The sequence below is a fragment of the Myripristis murdjan genome, chromosome 13 (assembly GCF_902150065.1).
Source record: "Myripristis murdjan chromosome 13, fMyrMur1.1, whole genome shotgun sequence".
Classification (NCBI taxonomy): Eukaryota; Metazoa; Chordata; class Actinopteri; order Holocentriformes; family Holocentridae; genus Myripristis; species Myripristis murdjan.
The window spans coordinates 9,472,088-9,495,042 of record NC_043992.1 but is presented as its reverse complement, the minus strand read 5'-3'; the positions used below and the strand labels follow the sequence as shown (position 1 = coordinate 9,495,042).

Genomic DNA, 22,955 nt, shown 5'->3' with positions numbered 1-22,955 from the left:
AGCTCCGTCATGCTTTCATTCATTCATTCATTCATTCATTCATCCATTCATTCATGGATAACCTCTGCCTCGGTGTTGACTCTTCCCACCATCGACCTGACACCGTTCTTAAAGGAATCTTACTTTTTTTTGTAATTGCAACTAAGTAAATATTTCAAAAGTCAATATGTTTATTTCTCTTTTCTATCTGATTCTACCTTTTAACAAAGTTTATAAAGTTCAGTTTGTGTTGACATTGTGGAGAATGTATAGATTTAATTCTTTGTTTATTATTGAGGTTGTAGTTTGCAGAGGTCTTGTACTGGACTACATTATATTGAGAGGTGTTTCTAATTTTTTGTCCTCCGTATTTATATACGTGAGGGGGGACAGAATAGTGGAAACAGTTGTCAATAAAATGCAGTCCAGTCCAACAGCAGCACTAACTATGAGCTCAATGCCAAACATAGAAGTGAATGAACACCTCTGTTACTGTGACAACAAGAAAAGCTGAGCATTATAGGTAGCAGGAGGGGAAACTTTATGGCACAACAGTTGTTTCGGATTAGATTAGATTGTGCAGGTTGACCTAATAAAGTGGCCACTGAGTGTGTATGACTCCGACTCTAGCAGTATCATCAAACACCTGAACACAGCTGGACCCAGGTACGTACGCAGGCATCTGGGCAGTTTCTGGTTCCACTTGGGGCCTGAGGAGCCGTGGTTGTAGCAGGTGAGCAGACTGTTGCCTGACAGAGTGAAGCCCTTGTTGCAGATGTACTGGATGGTCGAACCCACCGTGAGATGAGGACTGGTCAGAACCCGTCGGCTGTTCTCCACCTTCCCCGGGTCGGCACAAGACACCACTAGATCCACAGAGAGAGTAAGAGAGAGGTTTCAAGGTGAACATTGTCCAACAGAGGCAAAAGACCAAATGTTGGTGAGTTGCTGTACATCAAGTTAATTCAAGGTAAAGTGTGGATACCCGATCTAAGCTGGGCAGGCAGACTCTGGACAAAAATTTAGTAATTATGTTCAAGTTCGGATCAGGTTTGGTCATGTTATTTTAGTGAAAAATGATGGACCCACTGTCTGTTTTGGGCAACTTCCTGTATGGTGCCGGACACTGAAGGCAACGCGTAGGCTATTTCAGGCGGTAAATCTAATCTAGCAATGTAAAACAACCAAATCCATAGGCTCGGGTCGACTTTGGACACAAAACAAGACTGCCAGTTGGGTTCGGGCTTGGTTACTACGCTCCCGTCTTGGATCGGGTTCAGACAAAAATATCTGCACCCTAATTCCAGGTGCTTAGCAAGTTGATGATGCTGCCAAGACTCAGCTAAGAACCAATAAACACTTTTAAAATCTCATGTAATGCAGCGTTAAGATAAGCGCATGAGTACTGATGAAACTTGGGTTGCAGCATTGAAGCAAATAGAAATAGGATTAAGCAAAAAAAAAAAAAAAAAAAGGAATATCAGTACAAATACACCAAATGCACGTATACACAGAACGCTAAGAAAGTGCTTAATGTGGTATAAAAAAGTAGCAACCTTGCAAATGTAGACAAAAATACACATTTGTAGACAATATGTAGATCTGGGTTTGCCTCAGAGCAGAACTTCTGCCTTCAATTTTACATTTGAATTCGGCACAGAGAGGTAACAGGCTCTCTTGGCTACCAGCGGGTATTGGGAACCTTTTGTTTCTTAAGAAAATATCAGACAGTACAGCTTGCCCGCCTGCGCCAAGTTACATGAGCCCAGAGAGGGGTGATGAAGAAATGAGTTGTGTCTCTCCCAGCATCAAGTCCCAAACCCAATTCTGAGCCCAGCAGGAGAAGGGCCAGCGAGGCCGGGAAGACGGCGTGGAAGTCAGCCATGTTGGAGCTGAGGTCCCTGTTTGATGCCAGTGGGCTTAGTCACTGGCACTGAGGCATGGGATGCTGGCTGTGTGTGTGTGTGTGTGTGTGTGTGTGTGTGTCATTGTTTAACTAACCTTGTGAGAACCAGCTTGAGTTTCAAGCCGTCAGAGTGGTGACAGCTTTAACAAAGTGTGACGTTTCTTCAAGGTTGATGTCAGGTTAAAAGATAGTTGTTTTTTTAACCCTCCTATTATTTTTGAGGTCAATTTGATCCCATTCAATGTTTAACGTCTCTAAATACGTGATTAACATCATATTTTTGCTTCATATTTATTGACTTTTCCAAATTCAGTGGGGACAACTGGTTAAACATGGAATGAACGTGATGATATGTTTGTACTCATCTGTGTTTCAATGGGGTCAATTTGACCGCAGGCTGTTTTAGCTGTATAAAACATAAAAATATCAACATTTTGCACACATTTGTTTTGGTTGTTTTGGACACTGAGGAACTAAAACATGGCATTTGTATGTTCAAAAAATTATTTATAAGATAAATGCATTTAGTATAGTTAGTTCATGTGACACAAACTTGGGTACAAATTTTTATTATAATCATTTTCTGGAGATTTAAATTAATGGAGTCAAACTGACCCCAATTGATGAGGGGTAAAGTAGCCCCTTGGTTGATTCCACACACACACACACACACACACACAACAATTCACAACTTTGGTTTTATTCTGCCAGTGTTTTGGCCCTCTGACCTTTGTCAAGTCTCAAGGTGAACAGTATTTCCTCACAGTGTTTACCGTCTGAAAGCCGAGGTGAACAGAGTTTTCTCGTATGAAGCTCTCCCATCTGAAGTGAGGAGCGCAGCACGGTTATTTTGGCGGTGTGTTTGCGCTCACCTCTCTCACAGCTCGGCAGGTCACCGCTCCAGGTGAGGTCCCACTGGCACATGAGGAGCTCGGCGCCCACCACCTGATAACCCGGGTAACACTGGTAGGTCACCACCGTGCCGTGAACCAGCTCCGGGTGAGACGTGCTCTTCCAGCCGTTGGAGATCTCGGGAAGCTCCGGACAGGTATCATTTCGAGGAACCTCTGCAGGAGGAAAAGAGAATGAGGGAGAAGCTGAGCGAAAGTCAATATAGAAAATATAAAGTTAAAGGAAAACTTCAAGATTCAGCGCAATGTAGAGTTCAAGTGATATGGACTTTTGCAGGCGATTATCCATATTTTTCTCCGCTAACAGAGTTGGACAGCAGTTATGTCTTCATCCTATTCCGTCTGCTTGACTGCTTGTTTTTGGTTATCCCAAAAACAGATTTGCACGAGACTTTGTAGAAAGGACAGTCATCAGCCAAGAAAGAGCAGACTAACTTTTTGACCCGAGACAGGGGCATAGTAACTGAGCCCAACCCAAAGCCAACAGGCATCTTTTTTTGTGTCTGACCCAGACCCAAGCCCAAGATTTTGCTTGTCCTCAATCGCTCAGTTACATTTATGTACCGCCTGAAATAGCCTACTTGTTGCCTTCAGCGTCCTCATGCAAACTCCGGCATCCATCATTTTTCACTAAAATAACGCTGAAGTGACCAAACCTGCCCTGAACCCGTACTTAATTTCTAAATATTTGTCCAAGCCTGGCTTGGACGTCAGGTCCTGATGGGCATGTATGGGTCATGTATCCACACTCTACAGTGGCGGTGGGCGTCACCGATCACAAAAAGGGGTATAACCAAAAAAATTCATGTAATATGGCAACCACCTTTGTAGAAAGCTTGGTCATGGGGAAGGAGATAGCTGGTTACGCCGACTGGCCAGGATGGGGCGTGGCAGTGGGTGTGGCCTATCACAACAAGGTGCGTAACTTCTGAATGGATTCATGTAACACCACAAGATTTTGTGGAAAGATTGGTCATTAGCTGTGGAAGAGACAAGTAACTTTTCATGACCACTAGCCAAAATGTGGCCTGGTCAGTCATGAAAAGTGGAAACTTGGTGGCATGAAAATTAGGAAGTGATAAACGTTAAATTTTGTCAACTATGTGACGTGGGCATGGCATATCTTGAGAACTGCATAGTCTTGGTGGAGATATGCAATGTGCCATCTTTCTGATTTTGGAGCTATTCAGAGCTCATATTTTGGGCTGATGTTCAGTATATTAATATATCAATAAATTTGCAGGTATTCTGTTTCAACCAGAGTTTTATTCTTGTCATTGCTGGAAAGTCCTCTGAAATTACATTGAGATCCTCATGGAATACTAAAACTGTCCACTGAAAACATGAATAAGAGGAATCATTGGATCAATATCAGCCTTATACAACAGCAAACTGGTATACCAGAGGTCCTATTGTAATGAGAGAAACTGTACTGATGTATACAAACATTTCATGTTCTCTCAGCTGCTTCTCCAAATGATATTTGCCTGGAGTGAGGTCAGACAGTCACTGATCCCGTTAAGATTTTTGTTATCGCTGCTTGAAACAAAGGGAAGCCTTTATGGAGCAAGACTCAAGCAATTCAAACAAAGAATCCTTTGGGGAGACGTTACACTGCCAGGCTTCTTGGCTTTGCTGCGCTCATTCCCAGGCATATGGCAGCAGGTTCAAGGCCCTCTGCTTACAAGGCTAATTTGGACAAACACACCAAAGTAATTGCAGTTGGGCACTAGACAAGCAAATTCTCCCACACACCTGCCCATTATTCTGCGTTTTGTTTATTCTTCTTCAATGAGATTCATGAGAGACTGTACTAAAAACTATCTCTCCTTCTCATTTCTCTTTCTCCTTCCTTCTTGATCATCTGCATTCTGTACTGTCTCCTTCCCTGAGAATTCATTAGGTCTTATCAGATATTGTGTGCTGGTTATGGTGTGGTGCTGCACTGATGGAAAAACCCCATCAACACCGGGGAGGGGTTCTTGTTCTCCCTCACAAAAACAAACTCTCCCTCACTTTCATTCACCCTCTCCTCCCTCTTGTTAGTTCTGCCTCTCCCTCCTCTCTTTGTGCCCCAAAACCCCCATACTACTGTGTCTTTTTCTCCTCCAATATTTCTGTTTTTGTTCTTTCACACCTGTGATTGCTGTGCTCTTTAATGGGCCACCTGGCTACAATATAGTTTATTTTCTTATAGCCCTAGCTGCTTGTTAGCATTAGGAGATTTCGGGACTGGAGTCAGGCTAATATATTGGTTTGCAGATACATCAGGCTAATATTGGACATTCACTAAAATCAGGTATTGGAAAGTCAATGTCCTCCGCTTCTTATATTATTCCTTATCATTATTCTTTATTAGGATCCCCATTATCTGATGCCTCACCGACTGCTAATCTTCCTGGGGTCTGATATGACAGATGTGAGGCAGTTTGACTGATTTCTTATTTCTTGTATGACTGATCTACACTATCGCAGTTTCCTGTGGGAAGCCGCTCACCTGATTCGACTGCAATTAGACAGTCTTGGCCAGAAACCACAAAAATATGAATGAATATGCGTATACTACTGCTACTCTACCACTACTACTACTGCTACTTCTCGTCCTACTACTACTATTACTACGACTAGGGTACTGTCATGACTTCTTCCCTTTGTTTGGGCTCTATTTTTGCAATAATGCATAGTGGGGCTTTACATTGGTGATTTGGCATAGATTGGCACACAAGTTTTTTTTGCCGTCAGCTCTTTGGTATTTGGAGGACTTGACATGAGTGTGACTGCGTGGAAGTGGCAGAAGAGGCGCAGTAGGAGACGTGTAAGCGATGATCAAGCAGCAGTGTGCAATTTTGTGTCAAGGGTTACAGGGATTTGAATTTGTGCTGCCTGCCGGCCAAAAGCAGATGGCGCGATGCCACGCGAGTTCTCGCTATTTCTGTTGCTTTACCAAACGATGCACACATGAACCGAGAATCGAGCTATTCAAAAACTTCGTCAGCCTTAGGGCTCCCCGTAGAGTGCGTACCATGTAATACCAGGCTAAGTTGCAGTGGCCTGAGGTCGAATCCGCGCCAGACCCTTTGCTGCATGTCATCCCCTCTCTCTGCCCTGAATTTCCACTGTGACTGCCTAATAAAGCAAAAACTCTCTCTCTCTCTCTCTCTCTCTCTCTCTCTCTCTCCCAAAAAAAAAAAAAAAAAAAAAAACTTATCCAGGCTTGTTTTTTTCTTTTTTTTTTTGGCTGAAATGTTGGCCGATTTGATGTACAGTAATTGCCTCAATCAGGAGAAAATAAGATCCAACACTTTTCATTCTAACTATACATGTGGTGTGAATGATTGTCATCCAACATAGAGCTGTCAGTATGCGTGACGTCTGGAGTGGGAATTGTGGAGGCGGTTGCATCCTCTGTAGTTGTCAAAGACTGGCTGGTGGATGCCTACCTCCCATAGCCAAACTGTCCCCGCGCTTGCTATCACCTTCTGTTTGGCTGTTCGCCTAATATCATTGAACACAACCTACATTTGGCAACAGTCCTCCTGGGACCAGAGCAGCATGGTAACCAAATGTGTTATCTCCTCCCAAGCTAATCAAATTTAAGGCGGCTCAATTTCTCCAGTGGAGACATTTGCGGCTTCTGCTGCAGAGAGTTTTTTTTTTTTCTCTCTTATTCCAGTAAGCCTTGGCAAAGCGTGCACTGCTTTAAAGAATAATTCAACACTAAATTACATAAGGCAAAAAATGTCTGTTGCACTGCCCTCTACAGGTTGAAAATGGGGCGTGGCCAGAGGGGCAACATGCCTGAAGGTTTCAACCACTAGAGGGCAGTGCATCCGAATTTATCTACCTTATGTGATTTAGTGTTGAGTTACTTTTTATTGGGAAGGCTAAGAAATTGATTGGTCACCATGATCTGTGCAGTGTTGGTATTGTGGTATTGGTATCAGCAGCTTCAATAAAAAAAAAAAACAAAACAAAAAAAAACACTGATATAAAAAGAGCCTTCTCATCCATCCAGAGTTCAGGAGAGCTCAAAGTTCCTTCACCACAGGCTTTGCTTCTATTTTTTGGGGATTTGGGTTCCTCGACTTACCGAAGAAGTGGACTACGAAGCCGTTGCCGTAGCCATAGATGTTGGTGGCGGGGTCAGACTGGAACTGGATGGTGACGTCGGCCGTGGAGGTGTAGAGCTTGAAGCGGGGTCGTGACCCTCCGTACTGACCCAGCACCTTGGCCGTCAGGTCGTCTCCGTCGTAGAAGGTCAGCAGGTCGTTCTTCCCAACGTTCAGCCTTGAAAACACAAACGCAGGAGGCAGTCGGTACATGTTGGTCCCAGTCACTGACCGCTGCAGCACCTTTAAAACTCTATTTTCAGTGATTGTATAGCGTCATAGATTATTCTTGTAGTTTTTTAATGTTACTTTGTTAATCTTTATTACTGATAGGTTTTCAGCTTATAACTAATAGCATTTCTTTAATTTGATCCTTGTAAGAGACATCATTTTCAAACTCATTTACATAACTTATTGAATTTCCTACCAATACCATAATATTCATTGTAGTACAGTAGTTCCCTGTGATCTACCTATCTATCTTAGTGTTTCAGTACAGAAGTCCTTTGGAGGGGTGTAAACTTTATCTTTTGCATATTTTTGATTTATTGTGTACTAATTCATATGTATTTTTGGCTGGCCCATTTATTTATTTTACTTGTGTTAGTCAGTGTTGGACCTGTATCACCTTGTCCTCTGCAGGTGCATCTTGTCCTCCACTATAACAGAAACAGATAAAGGTGTGCCCTGGCTTTTTTAAAAAAAAAAAAAAAAAAAATCATGAGGGTGTAATACTAAAACACATCAGCATTTTGAACCGAAGATAAATCAGGGAGGACTCTTTTTCATTATTTCTGATGAGCTGCTCTCTCCTGTTTTTTTGTACGTTGCATTTTCAGTTATTATTATACACAAGTTCAGCACCTGGCTGTGCCGCAGCCTCTGGAGAGGAGGTGATCCTGCAGCCGCTCCTTGTCTGTACAGCAAAGTACATCCATCAGAACGACTAAATCAAATATCACAACATCTTGACCCAGCGGCTCAGTACGAACATTATGATGATACTGTGGTAGGAATGACGGCTGGTGCTGTCATAAAATATTCAACTGGGACATTTTTAATACAGTCATCAGTGATGTGGATATGATGACCAAACAGGTCGAGGCAGATACAGTCTAATAGAGTCTAATAAGATCAGAAAACTGCATCCCTTTAATGTAATGCAGCCTTTGAAAACATGAAAAGACATTTACGCCATATCACAAAATGACAAAATCCACAATCCCAGAAAATATCTAATCTCATATCACAATACTGATATGTTAATATCACTTAGCCCTACTTAGTGGCATTACATTACATCAAAACGAATACATAACCATGTGGAAGCGGTGATGTGAAGTCATCATGATGAAAACTGAATAATGGAACTGGAGTAAAATTTGTGCAAGGAGGCTAGTTATTTTTATCACAGCGCAAGACATGATGAGCTAAATTCAGGTCAGTCAAACAGAGCTACCTCACTTGTCTTTCCATTGATGTTGGCATCATAATAATTAATTGACTGATGCAGCTTTCCCACATCGCTGACAGCAGGATTGTACTTTTTTGTACTTTTTGTAAGACCCATTCTCCTCCAAACACACCACTAACCGTACCCTGCTGTCTCATCTGATATTTGTGAACAGAGACTTCTTTACTGCCACAATAAAGCACAACATAAGCCTAAGCCAGCACTGTGACATTATCAGTACCCATGCCATGAAGATATTTGGGCTTCTCTTACTTACTTCGACCCTTTTGGCTTAAACTTTTTCAACAGACTATTTTGCCGTGCTGCCACTCCTGCTGCTGCAGCAGATTTCAAACAACAGATTTTTCTTTCAGCCAGGGACGGCTCTCAACTGTTTGTGACAAAAAAATAAAGTGAAGGTGCCCTTCAGTGGGACTTGAATGACTGTGTCAGCCACAAAAGCATTTGAATTTAGATTACTTGTGCTGTTTCACATCTGTGGGCTGATGGGACGGCAAAACACCATCATGGAAAAAAAAAATGTTGGCAGCATCTACTCGGTGTGGTCACACTGACTGATATTTTGTACCAATGATAAATTCCATTAACACCAAATTCCCTATGTTTGTATGTCTATTTGCTCATTTTTTTGCACATGCATCTGCCCATTTTGCTCAAGAACATTTATGAAATTTGCGAGAAGGAAAAAATGTCCTGTCTCAGTGCTGTTTTGCAGTGTTTTCGAAATGACACTTTCCATTATCGCCTGTCACAAGGGGCATGCTATATTGTTCATTCATTCATTCACCCACCAGCACACAATATCTCAGACAGTGGCTTCTGACAAAACTAGGGGCTATGATGCACCAAAGTGCTTCAATATTTAATATTGTACTTAAAGGGATAGTTCACCCATTCTGAAAAATGTTGTATTATTCACTTCACCCCCTAGCTGTTATGTAGGACAGTAGTTAAAGTTTGATGATATGTAGCAGAATTCAACAGGAGACATATTTTCTTGTGTGATCTCAGCTCTCTCTGCTCAGTTCCTACGGTGGCTGGCAGGGGTCTGAAAGGTTTGTGAAACGTGTGATAGAGGGCAGCAGAGGAAAAGAAAAAGCTAGCCACAACACTTCTTGCCAGCTTTCTGTTAGTGCTCCTTAGTTGCGCTCTTTAATCCTCTTTTAGTTGTTATTTTTGTCCTCCAACATGCCGACATGTGTTCAGTGAAGGAAACAAATGAAAGCAAACTTGAAAAATCTAGTTCTGTCTCTGTTGTGGCTGCTGCTTCTCTGGCGCGGAGTGATACAGAAAGTTACCGGATCTTTCTGGATGTTGATAACAAGAAAAAACAAAGTATAACATGGTAATTTCAGCAAAACTATCTTTTGTGTGCACTTGTTATGTGCATTTTAGTTTTGAAAAGTGATGTTAAACCTTTTCTGAGTTGATTAAAGGAAGACTTTGCCAATTTTTGACCAATTTAGTATCATTATAGTGCTTACAATGTGTACAATGTGTGTTTACCTCCATGTTGCCCGAACTCGTAGCTTTCCATTCATTTGTCCTCAAAAGTCTGACAGATTACGTGTTCACACTTCTGCATTTTCGTCAGCGGGGTGAAATGGATATCTAAGTGTAGTTATCTGCCCCACTGCATTCTGGTTGTGGTAGATTTTCTATTTGTTGAACTAAAGGGAATACCACAGCCCGTTTCCTCTGTTTTCTCTGGTCATGCTTCATTTGTAGCACATTTCATACAGCTCGGCATTTCAATGTGCTTTACAGAGAAACAAAAATACAGCAAAGGTACACGATTTACAATTCAAAAGTGCAAAAGTACCAGCAAGCAATACAAGAGATACAAGAGTCATCACTGGGTAGAGTAGGCGGTGTAAAATACGAAAGTTCTTAGCTTTGATTTAAAAGCAGTCCGAATCAGGGCTTGTCTTATACCATCTGGGAAGTTATATTCCAGGTCTGTGTTGCAAAATAACAAAAAGCTGCTTCACCATGTTTTGGTCGAACTCTTGGGACTCGTCCCAGATGTCCTAAGAGCTCTAGGACACTCGTATGGCACAAGCATATCAGAGATGAATTTGGGCCCAGAGCCACAGAGTGATTTGTAAACCAGCAGCAAGGTTTTGAAGTTGATTCTTTGGATGACTGGTCCCAGTCCCAGAATGAGCTTTTTTTTTTAAAGCCCTGTGAGCAGACCATTGCAATAATCCAATCTACAGGAAATCAAAGCCAATAATCCAATCTACTGCAAATTAAAGCACAGGTAAACTTTTTTACATCTTTCTTGTACATTATTTCTCTAATTCTTGCATTATTATTTTTTTTAGATAGTAGTGAGCAGTCGATGTCATTGGGTGTGTCTATCAAAATTTAAATCTGAGTCCAAGATAACGCCAAGATTTCTGGCTTCTGACTCTTAGTTATGAGAGACAGGCAGTTAAGGTGAGATCTGACACTCTTTCTGCACTCCAAAAACACTTATCTCGGTCTTATCTCTATTTAGCTGGAGAAATTTCTGCCTCATCCAGTCATTGATTTGTTCGATACAGTCACACAAAGATTCGATGGGTCCATAGCCACCCTGTGTAAGAGAAATGTAGAATTGGGTGTCATGTTATGTGTTATATTATTTTGTATAATTTGGCCAAATGGAAGCATAAAAACGCTAAACAAATATGTTGCACTTTTCCACTGCATAGACAGCCCAGTTTTACGAAAAGGCCATCTATCCAGCAGCGAATTATTCCTTTAAGGCAGTTATTTAATTAATTAAGCGATGTTAATTAATTAATTTAATTAGTTATTTATAAGTCCACTTCAATGGCAGGAGGCTAACACCTGGACATGGACGGGATAATCTGAACTTCATGAGAGGGTATCTTCCAGCTTCTTCACACTGATGCAGACCACAAACATTCTTTATACTATATTCTTTATTATTTATTCTGTATTTGGCTGCTAATCTTCCTGGGGTCTACACAAAGACCACAACAATAAAAACAAGCAATACTTAAAATTACACTGTATCAATAACTCAAAAGGACAAAACAAGCCAAATGTAATAAATTTCATTTACTGAGCAAATCAGTCATTGTTAAAAACAAATTACCAACATCTCCATGCTGTCTAGATGCAAGATGTGTATTTTCAGATTTTTGTCTTGATTTGTCTGATTTTTTTTTTTTACAGTGGTTTGAAATCTGCCTTTGCATGCATAGGCAGCTGCTATCATGTGACTGGCTTAGTCAAATTGTGAAGCCTCGAATAAGTTGACACTTGCCAACTAGCTCAGTGTGATAGAAGATGGTCCTTGGTCTCAGAGATCGTGAGTTCAAGCCTTAGCGTGATTTATTTATTGTTGCAGCTGTAATTCCCATAATAAGCTAGAAGAAGTTTTAACACTGTGTTGTCACTTGCTAATTAGCTCAGTGAGGTAGAGCATTGTCCATGTCAGAAATTGTGAGTTCAAACCTCAGCTGATGCAAAATGCACATTAGAGTGGCATCTTCCAATTCTACACTTGTTGCTCCGAATTGCCTAAAATCGCCCGGTCCTGACCATTGCTGCGCAGCAGCTATAATTCAGTTTAGTTCTTAGACTTTGGCACTGGCAAGTGTTATGCCCATGACAAAAACAAGTAATGATGATTTTATCATAAAACAATTTTGGAGTGTTATTCCAAATAACACTGTACATGAATAACAGAAGACAGAATTTGGATTTGGCCTCCACAGTTAGCCGTGACAATCCTTTGTGCATCTCACACACATTAATGCAGGGAAAACAATGAAGAATTAATCGAGCTGCTCTATTCTCTGCAATTAGAAGGGTTGTTTTTTTTAGACGTTTCCTAGCAGCACTTGACCAAATAACTGGGCAGAACTCCAGGTGTGAGAGAGCAGAAGACCGACCAACATCAATCACAGCAGAGGGTGGAGCAGATGCAGAGCACTTCCTTTAAACTGCAGCGCTCTTTTCTGTCATGGAAACCATGTGATCAATCTGATCAGACCGAGACGATAAATTATTCCATCTGACTCCGAGTAATTTGGTTTTAGTGACCTGCTCACGGGATGTCCCATCTACAAAGACATTAAGTTCAGTAACATTAGTCAGAATATTCCTACTACTACCAAATACAATACATTTAGTTTTGCACTGTTTACACGTAATCTGCTCATTCTCACCTATTTGGTAAAGCTGTGCACCTCAACATGCAAATTCTCTCTCAGCTCCACTAAAGTTGTAGACGCACAAAACAAAGTTGAGTCGTCTGCATACGTAACTACATTTCTATTTTTAACAGCATACGGTAGATCGTTTATTACAACTGATATTAATGGTGATCAGTACAGATATTTTCCTCTATGAGATGCCACATAACCATGCATGCTGTCATGGTTTCCTGCCTTTATGCTGGGGGTGCCTTTATTTAGACTGCAGCCTGTACATGTGCAGTTCCAACAAACCTCGAAGCTGTTTCCAAGCGTCACCTGGGGCCAAGCTATCTCCTTTGTAGAAGGAGGATTTAGAGCATGGAAGAAATGACTTATCCAGAATAAAGCAGTGACATGCTCTTTGCTGTTGCTAATTAATCACCAGCGGCTCCTGATAAAACTCATTAGTGAGCAAAAGATTGAGCCATTAATCACTATGGGAGTGCGCAAAAATCAAGAGATCAAGAGCTGTGGATTGAATCGACACAAGGCAGACCCTGAGAAGAGAGCGTTTCGTTTCGCCGTTTGGGTCGGCGCCGAAAGAAAAACAGAGACGGAGGAGTTTGTGAATGAGACAGCTGGACTGAGGGACGCCTGTCTGTCCACAGGCACGGCCATTTGTCTTGTTTCAGCAGCAGATGCATACAGGCTTACTCACACACAGACACACACACACACACACACACACACACACACAGATTAACGGCTGCTACTGCATAGCTAATCATAATCTAAACCCTGGCCAGAAACCCAATTCTGATCTAAACCCTAAACTGACGCCATGTAATCATTAAAGGGATAGTTCACCCATTTTTGAAAAAATGCGATATTATTTCTCTCTCACACACACACACACACACACACGCGCGCACACACACACACATACACACCCACCCACACACACACACACACACACACACACACACACACACACACACACACCCACACACACCCACACACACACAGCTGCTCTGTAGGACAGTAGTGGTGCTATCTGCCTCTCATTGTTACTGAGTGCTGCATACTGGCTGGATGTTCCAAATGCTAACTGTTAGCCTCCTGCCATTGAGACTGACTTCCCCCCAGCTAACATTCATTCATTCATTCACAAGTAACCACTTTCATCCATACAAATTTTTACATAAACAAAGTTTGAGTTTGATGATGTGTAGCAGGATTTCAAATGGTGTAGAAATGGTGACCCTTTCCAAAAAAAAAAAAAAAAAAAAAAAAAAAAAAAAGTAATAATACTAATACTAGTAATATTTAATTTTAGTGAGCCACAGATGTCATGGGAAGTTGGTGGTAATTAGCAAGTAACATATCTGAAATTTCTTTGAAATTACCTCCAACTTACATCAACATTTAAAGTTTTATTGTGTCACCAGGCTCATTCTGAACTTCCAAGTGATGTTGCAAACCACATGTATGATTTTTACTCAGTAGTTTTCTTCCAAATACAACCAAGCTGCACCAAGCTGAAGTTGCATTCAAGTGTCATATTTAAAGGCGTCTTAGGATTTCACGATATTCCAGAAATTCAATGACCAGTAGCAGCCCTGGTTTCACTTTTTATGATCTAATAGATTTGAAATATTCATCTAGAATGTGTTTAGTGACACAGTGCAAGTTAAAGGTCCTGATAACAGGGAAAATACAGTTATAAACAATAATTTCAGCAAAACTATCACCCGTGTGTACTCATGCTTGTGCATTTTAGTTTTGGAAAACAGCACAAGTGATGTTAAAACATCTTTGAGTAGATTAAAGCGGTTATTTCTAAGAGTGTTAGCTGGGGGGAAGTCTTCATCAATGGCAGGAGGCTAACAGTTAGCATTTGGAGCATACAGCCAGTATCCAGCACTCAGTAACATTGAGAGGAAGATAGCACCACTACTGTCCTACAGAACACCTGGAGGGAGGTGAAATAATATCACATTTTCAAAATAGGCAAATCCCTTTAAACACAACATGCAGTATTACTACTTTTATGTAATAGGAGTAATAATAACACAACTTCATTCCTTCATTTAAGGCAGCTAGTTTTGATTTCCTGTCACGACACACTTCATACCTGCACGTCCTGGTCCTGATTCCAGTCTCAGCCTGAAGGACCTGACAGGGTGAAACCGCTGTCACTCTGAAGGTCAGAAACTCAAAGCGGTCCTCACAAGGACGGCAAACCAGCACACTTTGTTCTCAGCAGAACTGAAACATCCAAACTCATGATGCTCCATGTTTATTTGATTTCTAACGGATAAAGCCTCTCACCTGCTCAGAGGGCAAGACAGATTGAGAAATATTGCTGGCTGGCATCAAATTTGTTGTGATTAATCTAAACAAGCCTTTACGTGGCGGTGTGGTGCATCTGTAGAGAAAAATCAATCACCACCTCCATTCGCTGACACTAATTTGATTTAGTTCAATTTGAAAAAACAGGGCTCACTTTGCCTCGGCCCAACGGGACAAGCTGCCGGCACATTTTACCCCAGCTATTCTTTTTATGTTTCGCTATTTTCATCTCTCCAATAAGGGAGGAATAAAAGAAACATGTGTGGAACAAGACTGCAGGCCAAGCACACCGTCTGGCTGCACAAAACTTTCCCACTCCATTACAAAACTGAGCAAATCATTTTGACTCCTTCACTGTACGAATTTCTTAGTGTATCAAGCTCTAACACGGTTAAAAATGTGTTCAAAACAGTCATTTATTCTGTTTTACCTGCTGCTGTCTGGTGAGCATCCTTTCAAAGGTAAAAGCTTTATAGAAATACCAAGTCATTCCCCCGAAAAATAAGACTTTAAATAAAGGAACAATAACACAGTTCGCCTCTGTAATGTAAACCATCTCAGCTTATTCGTCTCATTTTCCTGCTTTGACGTCTATAAACATGTTCCTTTTAGATTGGTAGTTCAGATATGGCATGCTTAAGAAAACCACATCACTTAAGGAGACACTGATTAGAATGAACATGCAGCACAGAGACTTTGTAGTGATAATGGTTTTGAGATATATCTGAGAAGTTGTTTTACACTGTAATATCTGCTGCTGATGATTTAATATCCAACTGATTCAGCATGAGACTTCATTCAGGGTACAGAAAAGATTCAACTTGCACGATTGTCCCATTCTCCAGCAACTGAACTAACTAAATACTGCGGCCATCTCCCCTGCAGAGGCATACAAAGGTGTGTGACAGCACTAGGGAGGTAAAAAAAAACCTCACAAATTTATCAAAAAAAAAACAAAAAAAAAACATGAAAATTCTGAGACACTAAAGTCACAAATTTGCAAGAAAAAAATGTAGAAATTCTGAGATCAGATTTAGACTTGATTTTTCCTGTACTGTCAGATTTAGAAGAAGAAGGAAATCCTGGTGATTTCAGCCCAGAATCACAATCTTCTGCTCAGCATCTGGACTCTGAAGAGACATTGCCGTGACATAGGCCGATTCAGAAGAAAATAATCTTGTGATTCTGTGCTAAAATCACCCGGATTTCCTTGTTCCTAAATCCCATTGAATAGCAGAATATGATGAGGTCGTCAGCTGCAGGCCTGATACATGGCGAGCGGCAGCGTAAGTATTTTTCCCATAAATGTGTGATTTTTTTCCTTTTAAATTTATGACTTTAATCTCAGAGTTCAGAGTTTTTTTTTTTTTTTTTTCAGATTTCCCCCCTCTCTCCAGGCTCCATAATATTGTCCCGCCCCCTCCAGCAATGACTCTAATACATTGTCGTAGAAACACAATAGGCACAAGCACCTCTTAAAAATATTGTTCACCTGTAAGAAGGTAAATGCTGCTGGTTTCAGCGATCATAATGGATTGTATTGGGACTGAACTGCACAAGTTGGTGTGTTCAGTGTGAAAAAGCTGATCAAGCCAACGTTGCATTCATTTAAGGTCGAATTAGCTGTTTTCTCTCGATCATTTTTCTTGTTGGGATTTTTTTTGGTTTGTCTGAAAACTACAAGAAGAGATCTGGCAACCAGCCACTTTGGCGTCACACTCTGCCCACTCAATTCTACTTATCAACATTTGAGTGTGAGTTTTGTTGCAGTGGCTGGTGCAGAACTAATGCAGGGAAGATTCGGGATTAGTGATGGTGGAACTCCGTACCACTTTGTGCTAAAAGAGCGAATGTTTTTGACTTTAGCAGTCTCACTGGAATTTCATTTGACTTCTTTAGTGTCCAGCCCACTATGCATTCTGGGAGACAGGATCGTCTCATCCATTTTACTTCTCTCACACCCTTTTCTCCCTCATCTTTCATTTGACGGCCAATCCATAAAAGTAATTTGACACACCCCAGTGATAATATCCTTTTCTGCCATTACACAGATGAAAAAGGACATGCTGTATGTGTGTGTGTGTGTGTGTGCGCATATGTGTCTGTGTAATGTGAAGAGCTGATACTGAAGGACCATGTTGGAGGCCTTCACGTGTTTCTGTGCATTCTCTAACCCTGAATGCTGGAGGAAAACAGCTGAGATTAATAAGCTTCATATAAACGGCTGGACACCTGGTAGGTTTGCTCATGGAACATATGTTCAGCTTCACAGGCTGCGAGGCGGCCCTGTGCTAGATCTGAATGCAACTCATTCTGCAAATCTCTCCGGAAAATGTCTGTTTTTATATATTCCCTTGAGTGATCCCTTTGTGAAAGTGGACCACCGTGTACTGACACTTTGAGTTTTGCTTGGGCTGCTGTGGGAGAGGCACATGGACTTTTCATAACTTACGCCTATATGCAGCACACAGAGGCTCTCATGTACAACACATTAAGAAAAAATCCTTATCTATGACCCAAAAGTCAAAACCCACATTTAACACACAGCGATCAGCCAGTGCCAAGGTCAGCGTCAAAGCAAACAAGCAGACCATTTTGACAGCGGGACATTATGGCGCAGTAAAAACATCTTTGCCAACAGTTTTCAGCCGATATACTCATTTCACAAAGTGATGCAGCATCGACGACTACAGACACCATCTCAGCTTCCATTTTGGCGCCATGTTTACCCAGGTTTTAAATGGTGGCCATTTTACAGGATCAGTGATGCTGATACTGGGCATTTCACCAAGCAGGATGTATAGCCAGAGCAGGGTTCCCACTCTTTTAAGAAAAACAATTTCCAGTATTTTTCCAGGACATATTCAGTGGTTTATGCTCATGTGGGCCATTGCTTACAGAAGGCCATTGTAGCCTGAATCGAAATGGACAAAGTGGCAGCTCAAATTTGCGTGAACGTGACAGCTCAAGTTACACTTTGTAATGCACAATCAAAGCATTGGTTTTTGCACAAACCAATGCACCATAATACATAATGCACAAACAGCTGGGAACGAACAGGCGCTGAGCATCAGCAGCTAAAACTGGGCAGTGTGAGCTGTGACACATACAGTATGTAATCTCAGTCAAGTTTTATAATTTCCCAGGATCTCACTAATATTTCAGGGACATTTTTAAAAAAAAAAAAAAGTTTTTGAATTTTCCAGATTTTCAAGGTTTTCTAGGATGAGTTTGAACCCTGCAAATGACTCCTGGTATGAAATATCTTATCCTTAGGCTACAGGAAAGCACACATACAGTGAGGTGCAGACTCATAGAGCAAGGCTCAATAAAGAAAATGTAAAAATCAATAAAGAACTCTTTATGTAGCCATCTTGGATCGTGCATTTGAATATGTTAAGCCGTAAAAGGTTTAATGAGGATCCAACTTTGAAGCTGTTCTGATAGAGCCGGTTAGGTAGCCAAAGGCGTGTCTTCCTCCAAGTGTGTCTTAATTATGTATTTGATCTTACAACTACATATTTGTGGTTACCAACAAGTACTTTTACAATTATTTAACAATAGGATGAAATGTGTATTTAACTAAGGGAGCCACAGAATCAGCGCTTATCTACTCACCATAACTCTACTTGCTTTTTTTGGTTTTCTGTTGGGCAAAAACACTGCAGAGCGAAACTGAGCAGCTCTTCTTACAACCAGGAAATGTCAACATGAGTTCATGAAACTTGTGTCATAGTTGATAACCTATTCATTTATGTATTTTTTTTCAGCAAACCTCTTAGTTACACTTATACTGCTTGTGTGAAGCAGACATTTCGAGGTGGTCTTGTTGATTTTTTGAAAATGAAACACTCAGTTGGAAGGAAAAACTAGTCAACACGCTCACATGCACCATGAAGGAAAACCATCTACAGTGGAAAAAATCCAGAAAAGTAACTGGTGCCAAAAGCGAGCAGAGTCGAAGGGAGCGCAGCCGATACCATGTAATGGAAAAATGCCATTAGTCTCTATGTTTGTAATTATTGTCAAATTATATCTTCTCAAATTCATAAAAAAAAAAAAAGTATTTCAAAAAGGATTATTGCCATACTGTCTCATTCCGCGACACCAGTAAGAAAGTTATCTGGCAAAGTCCCTAATCCTGCTTTGAGAAATTCCCCGCTAATCAACGTCGAAATGTTAGCATGGGGTAACTGGCATGCCACGTCTACCTAATTCGCCTCATTCTGCTAAACGAGCTGGGAAATTACTTGTATGTTGACAGTCTTCTCTTCAAAAGGCTGGTGGTGCCATTAATCAATGTTTCACCAAGTACAAGAGCATAGGTGTTGTTTTGAGAGAAAGAGGAGAGAGAGAGAGTGAGGGAGAGGGAAGACAAAGTAACAGAGCTTAAGATGAAACCTATGCAAATGAGCGCTCCTTAATTTGCTTGCAAAAAGCAAATGATTTGCTATGGCTGACTAACTTATCGGGCTCTGACACAGCGGGACGTGCTGCTTCTCGTCTTCACCTGTGCAACCTGCAATCACAGGAAACACACAGTCCCACATGCAGTACTTCTTGCACCCTCCACTCGACACACCAAGCTCACCTCGTAAGTGTGTGTGTGTATGTGTGTGTATGTGTGTATTTGGGGGTTTAGGGGGGGCTTCCAAACACCCCCGCCCCTCCTATAATTAGTTTTCCCTGCTGCACCTAATTAACCTTTGTCTGCTTGGTACTTACGCATCTCATTCACAGGCCACACGCTCTTTCATTACCAGCGCCTTTTGTTTTTAATATGTTTTACCAGTCACGGTGAGGTAGTTCTTTGTAATCTTTAGACGGTTTCTACCTCTCTGTTTGAAGCTTGGGACCGCTTGCATATCAGCAGACAAGTGCTGCAACAGTAAGCGGGAGGAGATGAAGGAGTTTTGTGCTGATTAGATTCAAAGAGGCCGGAGAAGGAGTTTGGAGCGATGAATCTCATCACAACAAATATCTTTCCTTGGCATGCACATCAAAGGGCAGGGGTGAAGAGTCTGATCAAAGACACAAACGCGCACAGAAAGAAGGGGGGGGGTACTTACACCTGAATGTCCAACATGATCCGCTTGTCCTCTTCAACATGAATCCCCCAGATACAGTCCTGCCCTTTATCGTAGGCTTCAGGCCAGTTTGGAGAGAGCACCAGTCCAGCCGAATCTGTGATCTCACCACTACAAACAGCTGCAGCACACACACACACACACACACACACACACACGTTAACTCTTAACCAAGGTTAAGTGACAAATGCACGCATATACACACATCAGTTAAAGTGAGGTTTTAAAGCAAAATCCAAAGTCCACCTGATGATGAAATTGCCTTATTATATGCTAGGCTGCAGTATTTGTGTCTCTCCATTCACTTCCATGGAATGACAAAACAGCTCCCAAAATAACACTTTTAGCATAGAAAGAAACTCAAACAAAATGGATTATGCCAATATTAAGAACAACAAAACCTGGTACCCATTTTTTGAGGGAATTAAACACCCCTTTCCCTGTTATTTGTCTATTTGAATTGGGAAGTAGATCCGGCAGGTAGCATCTACAGAAAACCTCCACATAGTAACCAAGAAGAAACAACGTGATGGTACTTTAGCAGAAAAAAATGGGTACTGGCACTTGTTGTCTTTTATACAGACATAATCCACTTTGTTTTCATTCATTTATGTGCTAGAAGTGTTATTTTGGGAGCTTTTTTGCCATGGAAGTGAATGGAGAGAGAGAAATACAGTATTATAGATTAGCAACACCATGTTGACTTACATCACACTCAGATAACTATACAACCCAAAGTTCAATTTTGCCTCATGTTACTGTAATTTCAATTTATACTGCATCAGAGAAAAATGCTTCAAATGTATGATGTCATATACATGCTACAGAGGCTAGTCAATATACTGCATTTGAAATCACACACACACATACTGTATATACATTCCCATTCATACACTGACAGAGGCACCACTATTTGTGTTTGTATTTGTGTTTGTTTTGGGGCAAAAACTGACTGAAATTCCTGCTTATTGAAACTACATTAGGTTTAGGAAATCCACTCTAATGTATTCTGCAAATCAAAAGCAATATAATATTATTCAGATTTTTTCTGCACTGTTATGCGAGATAAGGTGTAGCATCCACTTTAGCGCTGCATCAAAGCAAAGGGTTGGATGCCAAAGACAGCCAAAGTAGCGTTATCCTTTGCAAGTAAACTCAGGTTGTGGAGAAACAGTGTGTATTATTTGAAGCCAAACTTAAAGATAAATATTCAGAAGGGGTAATTTATTTGGCAGAAAACCGTTGTTTGTTATTTGCCGAATATGGATTTGGATTCAGGTGCATCCCTGATACAGATACAAACCTCTGCAGGCGGGCTCGGTCTCATTCCACTGGGGATTGTTGGGGTCCATGCATTCGATCGTGACAGATCCCTGTTCGAGGGTGTAGCCCGGGTCGCAGGAGAACTCCACCACAGCTCCCACCGCCCATGTGCTGTCGCTGCTGGTCAGGTTTCCATACTTGACGAACGGCTCATAGCAGTGGCCTGCTGCAAAAGCTGCACAGGGCCAAGTGTGCGGTCACAAGGGTGGAAAAGACTGCGCGTTTATCGGCATAAGCACACAAAAAAATGAGAGCAAACGTCTCCATTCGCTGATGTGGCTAAGAGACTGTGGGGGTTTCAAAGTGCTGTGTCTGAAATGTCTGTGGTTGTAGCCTTTATACTTTAGCTAATGGCCCATAAGTTACTGTTCCTGCTGATGCTACTTTTCACTGCAGCTGCTTTGAAAGGCTCATGATAACATTTCACTTTTCTCCACAATACCGGCTGCCTGTGAAAGCTTTTTGCTAGTGGGCAGAAGCCATACCATTTTACAATATTTAAGGTTTTGAAAGGTATTGTTTAGCATATTGTTTGTAGGACTTATTCATCGTAGTAAGAGGCTGTAAAGTGGTGATCCATGGGCAAGATTTGGAAATAACATGGAGTCATTTATTTATTTGTTAATTCATGAAGTTTGTCTCCATCTTCGATCTTTCTCAGGAAAGAACAGGCATATATATATATACACACACAATTTCATGTGCCAATGTATTATTTTTCATGTCTAAAATGTCAAGTAATTTGTATTTTACTTCTATGTTACATGATTTTAACACAGATGCTAAGTGTATCTACAGGTCTTACTATTTGTACATACGGTATGGTCCCTACAGTGTGCAAATGCTATTTTAGTATTATAAAAGTAAACATACAAGAAAAAAAAAACACATGCAGGGCTCACTGGACCTTTTTTTGTAGTCTTGAGTGGTTTTCCAATCATTTTAAGACGCACTATCTAATGGATATTTCAAGTGTAGACCGAAGCAATAAAGCTTTTATTACATGGATGTGGTTTTTTAAAATTCCAAATTAAAGGATTAATAGAAGAGTGATGGTACAGTGTAGTGCCCTTGTGCTGCTTGTCCCTCCAGTGGCCTAAGTGCACACTCTATAGTAGCGAGTGTGGGATGTGTGCTTTCAAAGGGACCCAAAAAAGGTCATCCAGTGGTAGTGAAGTATGAATAATTCATTCAGGTCAAAGTTTATATTAAGAAGATGTCAAGCACAGCATTAGCCACATGCCATATGCATGGTAATCTCTGTGTGATGTGTTTTTTTCCCCTTAACATTGAAATGAAAAAAACAAAACAAAACAAACAAACAAAAAAAAAAAAAAACATGAAAGAACAAAGTATTTGCATAACACAAACTGCGTGTAGACACTGACACGAGGTAACCATAGAGACAGCCATTCAAACCAAGTGAGACATGATGTAGTGGCTTAATGATATAGTGGCTGGCTTGACCCAGAACCATACACACTCAGTGGCCACTTTATTAGCTCCACCTGTACAATCTAATCTAATACAGTCCAACTGTTGTGCCATAAAGTTTCCTCTTCTGCTGCCTATAATGCTCAGGTTTTCTTGTTGTCACAGTAACAGAGGTGTTCATTCACTTCTATGTTTGCCATTGAGCTCATAGTTAGTGCTGCTG

The 22,955-nt window shown here is 41.0% G+C and overlaps 1 protein-coding gene across 1 annotated transcript in view; it reads right to left on the bottom strand.

Moving 5' to 3' along the window:
• Positions 1–22,955, bottom strand: part of sez6b (seizure related 6 homolog b) — a 191,246-nt gene that overhangs the window by 16,623 nt on the left and 151,668 nt on the right. Inside the window, exons 8-12 of the mRNA XM_030067513.1 lie at positions 21,279–21,473; positions 19,958–20,096; positions 6,887–7,083; positions 2,758–2,952; positions 654–845 (exon numbers count right to left, since the gene is read on the bottom strand). Of these exons, the coding sequence (XP_029923373.1) occupies positions 654–845; positions 2,758–2,952; positions 6,887–7,083; positions 19,958–20,096; positions 21,279–21,473 (918 nt within the window). The remainder of the gene's footprint in view (positions 1–653; positions 846–2,757; positions 2,953–6,886; positions 7,084–19,957; positions 20,097–21,278; positions 21,474–22,955) is intronic.